Genomic DNA, 12560 nt, shown 5'->3' with positions numbered 1-12560 from the left:
ACCTTAAACCCCAAGAGTTTATAACATTGACCGTGAGTTACCGGTTCGATCGGTTGTTGTAGCGAACATTACCGGATATAGCAGGTTACTGGTGAAGACAGCGTTAGACCGGTTCCACGCAATCACTTGGTTGATGTGATGGTGACACGTGGATGAGTTTTGGATCTTGTGGCTGATTCTGGTCCGCTTGATCGTGAATGACGCTTAGTCACTCACTCACTCAAATTTTCTTTTTTGACATTTTTGACCTTCAGTTGAATTTGGTTGATTATTTGTACTTTCTTTTTTTAGTTTCAAATTTTGTTTTGTACTTGTAGAAATTTTTGTCACACTTCATTGCACTTGCATCACGCACGTAGTAAAACTAGTAAAAACTAGTAATATTCTTTTTTTATTCGGAATAATGTTCATTTTTGTTTCTGTGGGATCGCGGAAAACTGAAGCTTGATTATTGTACTATTTATACTTGCAATTCATTCATCCAAAGTTATACAATCTTTAATCATTATTGTAAAAAAAATGAATTTTTTAATTAGTCATTAAATAACAACTTTAATCTGGTCTATAATATTAATCAGATGCATCAGTTATTCAACAAATTTAAATAGTTATTTTTTTCTTATAATAATGGTGCGAGGGTGTAATTTATTAAAGCAATGGTCGTTTTTGTCTCTAAATATATAATGAGTTAGCCAAGATAATCCCTCGGAGTATCGAAATTTTAAAATAGTATTTGATTGTGTACTTCTTTATTCAAAGTAGTATCTGATATTAAAATAGTTTTTCAATGCTTACATTAACTCTTTTGACATATAGACTGATATGAAAGTAAGTAAGTACATGTAAAAACTAATATGATAATAAGTAATTATATTAAGGGATTAATATGACAATGAGGAATGCTAGCATCACTCTCTTTTCAACACTCTCTCAAACATTCACTCTCTTATTGGATGAATCAATATATGTCCCGCCACTTTACGTGAGTTCCATTTTCAAAACGTAGAACCCACATTGATTTAAGTCAATTAGAAAAGCGAGTATTAAATATAGTGTTTAAAATAAAGTGTTGCTAGCACTACTCATATGACAATACTAACAACGCATTTTAATGTATTTGACTAACATAATGCATAATCAATGATTGTTTTGATTTTTTATATTTAGGAGATTATTGTGATTACTCGTTACAGATCAAATATCAAGATGATTATTACTTTTTTTTTTATTCGAGAGGTCGTGAGAAGGTATACATAGTTGGTTTAGCAAGTTTACAATAAATTAAGAAATACATCTTTCAAAAAAAAAATTAAGAAATACAATTGATTTTGAATGGGAAAGGGAAATTGGGAATGTTTTTGCAAAAATATCTTCCACTAAGAAAACAAAAAGGAAAATTAAAATAATTGAGTTCTTCTAAGCAACAATCATGTATTATCTCATTAAGTGAGATCGGCTAAATAAATCAAATTAAGTCATAGTGTTCTATCATAAACCATATTTGAATTCAACTCATGGACCTCTACATCTTTTATAATGGTTTCTCTTATAGTTTTTCTTGCTCTTCCGTCGTCTCTTTTGGCTTGACAATCCTCCATCTGATATACTCTTACAACGACATCTACAGAGACTTCTTTCTACATGCTCAAACTATTTAAGCATATTTTCTACCAACTTTTTTTATTATAGGTGTTACCCTCGCTCTCTCCCTAATGGTGTCATTCTTAATCCTACCTCATCTAATCATACCGTTCATCCAACATAACATCCCGATCTCTGCAACATCCCAACATCCTCATCCTCATCAAAGTGTGTTATTCCTTTAAAAAATACCAGAGTGTGTTAATCAACTTTTTACAAGAATATCCCTAACTAAAAGAAGAGAATTAACGATCTATCATTTATCTATCTTTTTTTTTTTTACAAATCATTTATCTATCTTAATAATTGAAGATAATATTGGAAAGATAATGTATATTATTAACGTGTTTAATGCAAAAATAGCTAGATTCTCGTGTTTTTATTAAAAGTTATTCTTTTAAAAGAAAAATGTTTATATCATCTTATTAATAATAAGTTGTTCAATACAATGAGGTACATTATAAGATAAATGATGGGATTAACTGATAGTGTAACAACCCCCGCAAAGTTATGAACTATCTCATTTGATTGTCGTCCGTTGAAGTCAACCCGAGAGTTTGTGAAGTGAGCGATGAGAAAAGTCTCCTACAATATGAAATTACCGGACCAAATTTCGCAATGCTAACGCGATGATGAAGGAAAGCATATGTGGTAAGCTTTGAATCTAAAGTGAAGTCCGCATTGTCAAAGCGCATGTCACTGAACCATTGTAAAATATGGAACAACCTCAAAGCTTCTCCCACAATCTTCTTCGTCACGGTAGTTTTTGTAGTCAAGGGGTAGCTTTGCTACCTCAAGCTTTTTATTTCCATTGAATAAATAAATATATTAATATAGTTAGCTATCCCAATAATATATTTTTAGCTACCTCAAATAAATTCATTTGTAAAAATTTAGCATAAATTAAAAGGTTAAAAAAACAATTAATAAACTTATTTGTCTTATTTTGAAATTTTGGTCTCTACAACAACTATAATGAAAGCATTTTTAGCAATAAAATTATCGATAATCGAACAAAATGAACAATAGTTTAGTACAAATGGTTTATTCGTTGACGTTGAATAATAAATTGTTGGTCTATTTAGCAAATATTCAATTATGAATATATTTGTCTCCTTGAAACCTAAATTTACAGTGATTAAACATTTTTAACCCTTAAATGTAATAAATAAAATTTTGAAAAGGATAATTTTTCTTTGCCTCAAAATAATTCTTTGTATTTGGCCCCCTCGTACAAATTACTATAGCTTCGCCACTGCGACTAAACTATTTTATATTATTGGTTATAGTCATTAAACTTAAAAAAAATGTTATATTGTCAGGTTATGAACGAATATAATTAAGGGGAAATGTTAACGAGTATCCCCGGAGCACTCTTTAAGGGTCTTAAATAATAATTTTTTATGAAAAATTATGTATTCATTGCATTGGAAATTGAACTATTTGAATTTTTTTAAAGAATAATTTCCTAATTTAATATGCTTAAAGAATGCCTCGGGAGTACTCGTTAACAAGACCCATAATTAAGTGACACAAAGACAAGTATTAGTTAGATAAAGAGAGAAAGAGGTATCGTTGGATTGTTTTATTATTTCATTGCCTTAGTACTCCAATTGAAGAGAGAGAAGGAACCGTGTGAATTCATTGCCTTGGAGTTGGAGGAATTTGGGACGGTGCAATCAAGTTGGAGTAATTGTGTTGCCAAGGGTAAAAGAGGAAAAACATATTTAATTTTCACAAAAGTTAAAGATTTCTTAATATGCGTAAAAGTACCAAAGCGACATATAATTTAGGACGGAGGGAGTATGAGATATTCCTTAATAACTCCGAGACCCTAACTATAGAGGAGATATATAGATGGTTTGATTACTAAGGTGAGAGAGTTATTAAGGAATAAAGATACGAGAAAATGGAGGGTTTGATATCTCCATCTCCATAATTTTCATGATAGATGTGACTTGATATCAGACTTTGGTGGTAGATAGGTGGCAAAAATTACAAAATTAAAAAGAAAAATCAAACATTAAAAAATATATTTCTTACTTATTTTCTTTAATTAATTCCTTCAGAGATAGGACAAATGTATACTTAATACCTGCATACTTATTATTACTAACATTAACATACTAATATGTACTCTAAAAAAATATAACATACTTAATATGTGTTATTACAAAAACATATTGGTATATGAAAGCTTAATTAATTTATAATGGAATGCATGAATTGTAAAGTTGAGGGAGATTGAAGTTCACGTAACTTTAATAGGATTACTTGACGTAAAAGCCATATTCAGATCTCAGGCTCGCCCAACATAGGAAAAGTAGAAAGAAGATGAGAAAGACTCTACGACGAGGAGGATTCCCTCTTAGATGACCTAGTTTACCAATCCTGCAAATTAGATATAGGAATTTGTTGATGTAAGCTACTTCAATTGGTATGGACAATGCATAATATATGTAAGGTTCGGGGTTTAAACCTCGGCCACCATAAAAAAAAATATAGGAATTTGAAATTGAAAAGTTGATGGTAAAATCAAATTAATAAATTAATTATGGGAAATGCTAATTTGTATCCTTAATGATTCAAATATAGAGTCCTCGTGAGCTTAACTCAGTTGGTAAGGACAATGCACAATTTTTAATCAATTAAATGCACAAAATTTTAGAGAATATTTCTTCTTTTGAGTTTCTTAACATGTGCCTTAAGGGCACAAGTTAACACTACCCATTAATTATTTATGAACTTAGAACTTTAAAAAACAATCGAAATCGGGGAAGGGGAATGTTTTTCATTAACTAAAATAAATGACAACAGTATCTTCGTGAGCATAGTTTAATTGACATAGTTATGATGATATGATACGTATAGTTTGAACCCTGAATTTTTCATTTATTCGCTTCGTGAGGTGAATTTCTAGTCATCAATAATAATCGTTTTACAAATTTCTCTGAGAAAAAATAAACTATACATCTTGAGAGTACCTGACTAACACCACTGAACTAACACTTCAAATTTTATGTTTTTAGACTTATAACTTGATTGGGGCCGACCTTAGATATTGGCTGGAGATGTGACTGCCTAGGGCCGAAGTTTGTAAGGGCCCAAGTTTTTAATAAGGGTGTGTATAGCAAGGGTTTATATAGAAAAACGCAATGGGGACGCCAATATGAACATAGTTTTTAACCCTTAATTTTGCTATATACCCCCTAGTGGTACTTTTTCTATATACCCCCTAGCCAATGTTTTCAACCCTTAATTTCATTATCAAGTTAGCCATACAAAAACTTGAAAATTTAAATCATGAAAATGAGAAAAATGATGATAATCCAGTGTTTCTAATAATAATGTGTCAAATGTATTTAATATTGCAAATTTTAGTGATGATTATGAAAAAGAAATTCCCTATTTTGATATATATGATCGAATAAGTTGGAAGAATCTTAATAACAAATCAAAAAATATTCTCGTTAGCGAGAGGGGCTTACAAGAGAAATGAACTTTAATTTTCCTAATGACAAATATCTTTGGTACTTCCCGTATGTGAGTTATTCAAGAAAATTAAGCTTTCCCGTATGCGAGTTATTTAAGGAAATTAACCAATGGTGAGATTATAATCTAAAATTGTTAGTTCATTGCAAATATGTTGACAAAGCACTTCCTCCATTTCTTTTTAATTGTTGTTTTAGAATATTAACACCAAAATAACAAAGTGTACTTTTGCATATTTTCTTCCTATTATACCCTTATTTTAATCCACCAATATATTCTTATTCTTTTTCACACACTTTCTCTTTCCAATAAATTTAATATGTTATTTTTCTCCTGTAACAAACATTTGTTAGGTCCCCATGAGCTTAGCTCATTTGGTAAGGGATAATGCATTTGTTAGACACCCCACTTATTCACTTTTAAGGTGAATTTCTCTGGCCGCTAGGCTACTTGACCTAAAAAAAATAAATTGTTAGTTACTATCTTTTTCTCCAACAAATTCCTGTTTTTTTGGACACCCTATCTCTCATAACAAACAATTGTCAATTTTTCTAAATATTGTTCTTCTATCTTGTCAAATGAGTCTTCAACTATTTCTCCCTTTTCACCTCTCATCAGTCGTTCCAATGAGTCTTACACTCTTTCTTTCTTTTGAACATCCAAAGAGTCTTTTATTTTATTTTTCTCTTAGATATGTTCTTTTCTTTAGCACTTGAAATTTTTAACAATTAATACGCATCTTATTTATAGAACTTTAACTATTCATCGAACCATTATTATAGATAACAAAATTTTGTTTAAATTTTAAGATAACAAGAAACAAACTTTATTTAAAAAACAAAAAATAAACTTTAGTTTTTCAAATATATAGCATTAATTAGTTTTATTGAAAAAGATAAGAGTAAATGACAAAAGATATAATTTATAAATTATACCCTTAAAATACCAAAATGAGAGTTAAATAGAAACTAAAAATCCGCACTAGAATGATACTTAAAAAGGAACGAAGGAAGTATATTGTTTTTGTTGTAAATTATTTAAATATTCTACTTCCAGTGACCTGAGTTTGCTCCTTGCTAGTAAGTGAAGGCTTAAGTGACAATTAACAAACATATAGGATTAACACATAAATTTCTTATTTTAATATATCTCTCTCTGACATCTTATAATTTATACTTTTTTTGGTTACTATTATTAAATGAAATTTCACTTTTTAGATATATTGAATAATTAATATATCCAATAAAGACTAGATGTATTAATTATTTAATTTATCTAAAAAGTGGAATTTAGTGATCGGAGGGAGTAATATATATCATTTCAAAACTATCCATGTGATTCAAATGATTAGTTAAAACTTAAAATTAGTAAGATAAACAATTAGTTAATTATTCATAAAAAATGATATTGAACCTGTTTTTTATAGCGTTTTTTTTGTTGAAGAAAAACATATTTTTTTTGAAATTCCGTTTGTTATATAATTTAAAAAAAAAATCTAAAAAGAATAAAAAAACGATTTCAAATGAGAAATTGTTTTGAGTAGCTACTAGAAAAATATATTTTTTTTTTGAGGAGAGAGAAAATAAGATAAATATATTTTTAAATAATGATGTCTAAAAAAAAAAAATATCGTCCTCTAGAAGAAAACCTAATATTCCCATTCTATTTTGTGTTTTCTTAATTTTAGTCTCCTTTATGATAATCTTATTATAATAAAAAATAAAAAATAAACCATTTTTATATATACTTGTATCGAAACAAGTAAAAAATCATATTTTTTAAATAATTTTTCATTAAGATAAACAAGCATAAAACAACTTATTTATTAAAAATAAGATAAAATAACTTATGTAACAAACATACTCTATCTATATACTCAAATAAATTTTTTTTGGTAGATTTTTAATTGTTAATTTGTAACAAAACAGACCTTATTCGTTGGGTAAATGAGTGCTTATCATTTAAATTCAAAATTTAAGCACATATATAAAGTTTGAAACGATTTATTTTATTTTGTTTTTATTTTGCATCCTAACTCACTGGAACTTTTAATTCCCAGTCATCGTTTAATTCTTCACTCTCCTTTGTAACTTGGCTGATTCTCTTTCTTTCCCGTTTTACCAAACCCTAATTCCCAATTTCACCGCTCTCGCCGTTTCTCATAGTTACCCAATCTACCTTCGGATTCAAAAATCCCTACTTTACATTAATTAATTCAATACCCATTCTTTATTTTATCTTATAAACATTCAATTTGATTCAGTTTTGATTATTCTCACTTGAATCTCACGATGAAAGAAGCTAAATCTGTTCCTCAACAACACCACCAGAATGGTCACCTTTCTCCTTTCAAATTCGCCAAATTGCTCGATCCCGAAGCTTCTTGGGACAAGGTTCGTCTTCACTTCTCTCTCTACAAGTTGTCCTGTTTTCATGTTTTTCGATCTGTTTGAGGTTGTTTTTTCACGAAATAGGTTCTATTAATAGCACCCAGATTTTTGTTTATTTTTTTGAGTAAAAAAAAGTGGGTTTTATTAATATAGCCATGTTTGTTCCATTAATTTACTCTTAACTTTTTAAATTGAACACTAAGTTGATGTTTGATATCTATGAAGGTCCAGTTCCTTGTTTAATTAGAGGAGTAATTTGAGTATTAACTCTTAATTGATTATATTTAGACACGGTATAAGTATCAGTGATTTGGATTGTTGACTTTTTTTCTTTAGAGTTGGAAGTATTATGATAATGAAATTTGCTCATTGATTCATCGATATTGTTGGATTAAGATAAGAAATATCTAATGTTGCATTTAATTTTAGTAATTGCTATGCATTTAGCTTAATTATTTTAGTAAACCAAGTTATCCTCTGCTCCCAACTGGGGAGACTAATCCTTTAAGGTAACTGAGAGAGTGAGATCCATTTAAGGGGTTGACTTCTCCCAACAAATATTTTTCCCTACGCACCGGCCAGGGATCGAACCCTGGACCGAATGGTTAAGAGACCCAAGTATCTAGCACTTGTGCCAAACTATATTAGTTGCATTTAGCTGATATGAGTTGGACTGTGATCTCAATATCTATGATCATCCTCTGTCCTTGATTAAGCATTCAGTTTTGCTGATTTGTTGGGTTGGGAGTTTCTGCTCCCTGTTTGATTCTAGTGTAGTTTCTTCTTTTGGGCTTTAATGCAACATGGTTGCTGGTGGTTTATTTAATAGTGGTTCTGAGTAGGACAGTGATCTCATGATCTATGAACATCTTCCACCCTAGATTAACCATTTAGTTTTCACTGATTTGTTTGGAGTTCCTACTCCTTGTTTGATTGCAGTGCAGTTTCTGCTTTTGGGTTTTTATCCCACGTAGTTTATATAAAAAAAATACCAGTAATTGTTATACTTAGCTGTATGTAGTATGTGATTGATATGGATGTAGCTTCTCTAAATTGAGGAAGGTACTTTAGAAGGTCAATGAATTGCTTTGTAATAATTGTGCACTTTTCATTCTAGAGGAGTTAAATGTATTGCGTTGATCTCATTATCCTAACCAGCTTCTCTGTTTTTGTCTTTCACCTCCCCAACCCCAAATAGGATCAACTTGGAGATGTATTGCATTGGATTCGACAAGCAATGGGCCTTGTATTTGGATTACTTTGGGGCGCCTTTCCAGTGGTTGGGGGATTTTGGTTTATGCTGTAAGTGTTTATTTTACCGATCCTGTATGTTTATCTTAAAGTTGTCTCTATCACTCTATCCCATAAGCTATTGGCTTGCCTGATGGTTTAGTCTTTCTGGAATTCTCATATTCGCTGATGATGTGGTACCGTGCATGATCAACTTGATTGGTTTTATTACTATGTGCCTACATAATTTGATATCAATACAATGCATAAATCTGAAAATATTATCTCAAATATCAAGTTGGGAACATTTTATTGGGCGCCTTTGTTCTTACAAGTTGTGATCTCAATATTTGCATCACACTTAGAAGTACTGTTCTTACAAGTTGCTGGTCTAAGTACCGAAATTAGGAATGTGTAAATTTTATTCAGAACCTGAAATAAAAAACAATGGAGGCGACCTCTTAAAAAGTAGCACATCTTTTTACATCAGTTCTTCATTTTTATTATTCAATTGAGTGTGTAATTATTTATTTGCGTTATATACATATATTATATATTTTTGTCCCCTTAACTTAATTTTAGGTAACGATTTAGTGCTTTTATCTTTTTTTTTTTTTTTTTTTTTTTCACGTCCTTTTGGTCCTTCTATCCATGTTTGGGTATGTATTTCAAGCTTCAAATCTATGGTTTTCTTTCGCAGTGAGCTCTCAGTCTTAAATATATGTTGGGCCCCAAAAGAAAACCTTAGATTTGAAGCTTGTAAATCCATATACAAACATTGCTGAAGGACCAAAATGATGTGGAAAAAAAAAAAAAAAAGACCAAATTGTTACCTGAAATTAAGTTAAGGGACCATGAAAGTAATTTTGCCTAGTTTAAAATAGTACACATTATGTTTTTTATTGGAAAACAATACCACAAATCCACAAGCACCTGGGAAGTTTATGAGTTTGGTCTCCAAACTTATCATTGCACTAGTAGGCGAGTTGCACTATGATATAACACTTCAGTTTGTGTTTGTTCCTAAAGTAGAGTTTTCCTGTCTGTATTGCAGCTTTTTAGTTTTGTCCTCCGGGATCATATATGGTTACTATTCAGTAATATTGAAGGTTGATGAAGAGGAATTTGGCGGCCATGGAGCCCTCCTCCAAGAAGGGCTTTTTGCATCTACAACTCTTTTCCTGGTAATGTAATCCATATTACTCTATTAGCGGTAGAAAGTTTCTACACCCACACAAAAAAATTGCTGATTTTGACTGTTCCACAATCTAAGACTTCTTTTCTAATCTGCGCAGCTTTCCTGGATTCTAGTCTACAGTTTAGGACACTTCTGATCGGCGGGGAACTTGAAGCGTTGCTTTAATCTCAGTGACATTTAGAAGTTTATATTTGATTTCATGTTTGGCCATAGTGTTCTGAAATCAATGAGAAAAATGTGGGTTGCGGGTATTTACTTTTCTATGTAAAACATTCTGATTTTGTGGAGGGTGAATGATTTTGCTTCTGTAGCTGTTCTAGCTAGCATTCCTAATGACACCACACGTTTGTGGCAAACTATGGATCGTAGAATTAATGACAATCAAAATTCTGTTTATTGACCTGTTTAATAAAGGTGCTTGCAGGTAAATTCTCAAGGACACCTTTGCAAATTCTGAAGGACATCTTTGCAATTGTCAAAATTATTTCTTGTTCTGTCTGTATGTCCCAATATTTTGTCCCTCAGATTTGATTCTGAAGATTACCACACTTGAATTATGATATTAAAAAGTTTGCAATCAGATTAGTTTTGCACTATATTGATGGCTTACATATAAAATGTTTCTTCTTTTTGACAAGTGCATAACTAGATATGCACATCACACACAGGTTTACTAAGGATATGTTTGCATTCTGAAAGTATTTAGTTTTAAAAGAATTTGTTTATTTTAAATTCCTAACAAGGAAATTGAAGACTTGTGTTGTAAACAATTGCATAGAGAAAATATGAAAGAAAAATTAGAAATAATCGATTTTTAAAAGTAATTAAAATAAGGTTCGATACTTTTCAAATTTGTAGAAATGATTGATATACATGTTTTTAAAGTTGTATAACGAAATTGATGATTAATCTTTCGTTGAGGAGTCAATGGGCATTTAAGATGAGTTCTCCCTTGTCAGCTTGATTTTTTTCTTCTTCTTCCTGTACGCAATAGCCGAAGATTGAACTCGTGATATTTATTTAAGGTGTCAAAATCATTTACCATTTAAATCAATCCAATTATGGTAATTACACTTTATTTCAGAATGCCATATTAAGCATAGATTTTTTTTTTTTTTTGACATGATACCAAGCACACATTATCAAATGTCGAGAAGTTGAGAATCTTGAATTCAACTTTGCACCAATGCATGTCAAATGTCCTTGCAGCTACCATAAGAGTTGTGTTTGTGAATAAATTTCATCTTTTTTGGATCATGCATAACTTGAAATTCATTTCTTAAGGTGAATAAGTGCATAACTTTTTGCTCTTTCTATTATACATCTCTTGCGTTTTTTTTAATCTACCGTCAATTTTGGTAATGTGTGATCCTCATTAATGACATGACTGTGATATAACAAAGTTGGCTTTGATAAAAAAGAAAGCTACCCAAATCATTGGTAGTTTAGTTAAGAACCAATGATATGACAAAACGCTGAAACAAACACATTCTAAATTACCAATGATTTTTTTAATATCTCAAATTCATAATTTTTCTTAAAGTTTGTTATAAAAAAAATATTGTATTTTTAGTTAAGAATCACACGAAAATCAATAAAAAAAAATGAATCTAAATTTTGTCCTTTCATAATCTAGAGTTTGACTGTAAAGTAAGTAAAGTCTAAGTCAGACTAAAAATTATTTTAGTCACTTCAAATTCTCTAAAATAATTCACTCTTTTTTGAGAGAAAATTGTAACTCATTAACCATTTCATCCTAATCACTTAGTTACATTGTGACCTTTTTTTAAGGACATTATTACCTATTTTTGATGCCAAACTATTTTACAGCCGTTAGTTTTTTTTGTTAGGTAGTCTAATGGCTAAAATTCACCTTATAAAGTGAATAAGTGGGGTATCCGGGGTTCGAACCTCAATCTCTGTATTTAATAATGCATTATCCCAACCATTATTAAATTATCAATTAACAGTAATATATTGTCAATTTATAGCTCAGTTTTTTCGGAAGGAATTTAAATTCATAGCTTAGTTGTGGAAATGGCATTTTTAGCTCGAATGGCAATAGTCTTTAAAGCTATTATTCTATTGGGATTAGGGGTGGGAATGAGTTGGGCTGAGCCGGGCTTTGGTTAAATAGGCTAGGCCTAGTTGAAAAAATTAAGGCCTAAGTCTTGGCCGTTTACCGGCTTTATTTTAAGCCTAGCCTGACCTTTTTAAAAGTCTGGTCTGACCTATTAGCCTATCTAAAAACCTAGTTTAAGTTACAAATTTCAAACAGAGTATGTTCATCATTTTTTTTTCCGTTTCAATTTGTGCAATGTACTTAATATAGTGATAAACATTAATTAGATACAAATTAAACTAATAAAACACAATTGTAAAATTTATAGATGGATAGAAACTCAAGAATAATCATGTCCGATAACAACAAAGATTTCAAACTTAATTTAATAACCAAACTATAACTTAAGCATATCAGAAGCAAGCATTAACAGTTCAAACAAATCAAATAACCATATGAGTCTTAAAGTGATAACTTAACAAACTTCCAAACAGTAAGAACCTGAAAACAAAATCAGCAATTCAACAAAAAAAAATGCATAAAATCT

The 12560-nt window shown here is 30.3% G+C and overlaps 1 protein-coding gene across 1 annotated transcript; it reads left to right on the top strand.

Moving 5' to 3' along the window:
* The first annotated feature begins 7153 nt into the window (after positions 1-7153).
* Positions 7154-10409, top strand: LOC11418083 (respirasome Complex Assembly Factor 1). The gene is made up of 4 exons (XM_003597315.3): positions 7154-7526; positions 8722-8825; positions 9808-9937; positions 10049-10409. The coding sequence occupies exons 1-4, from the start codon at positions 7425-7427 to the stop codon at positions 10085-10087; spliced, it is 375 nt and encodes a 124-aa protein (XP_003597363.1). The 5' UTR covers positions 7154-7424; the 3' UTR covers positions 10088-10409.
* The last annotated feature ends 2151 nt before the right edge of the window (positions 10410-12560 follow it).

The sequence above is a fragment of the Medicago truncatula genome, chromosome 2, assembly GCF_003473485.1.
Source record: "Medicago truncatula cultivar Jemalong A17 chromosome 2, MtrunA17r5.0-ANR, whole genome shotgun sequence".
Classification (NCBI taxonomy): domain Eukaryota; kingdom Viridiplantae; phylum Streptophyta; class Magnoliopsida; order Fabales; family Fabaceae; genus Medicago; species Medicago truncatula.
This window is presented reverse-complemented; position numbering and strand designations above follow the sequence as displayed.

Bases quoted from the DNA above. Each gene is read 5' to 3' on its own strand.
- LOC11418083 (XM_003597315.3), top strand. From the start codon at position 7,425: ATGAAAGAAGCTAAATCTGTTCCTCAACAACACCACCAGAATGGTCAC. The intron at 7,527-8,721 runs GTTCGTCTTCAC...AACCCCAAATAG, and splicing joins CCGAAGCTTCTTGGGACAAG to GATCAACTTGGAGATGTATT. The intron at 9,938-10,048 runs GTAATGTAATCC...TAATCTGCGCAG, and splicing joins CATCTACAACTCTTTTCCTG to CTTTCCTGGATTCTAGTCTA.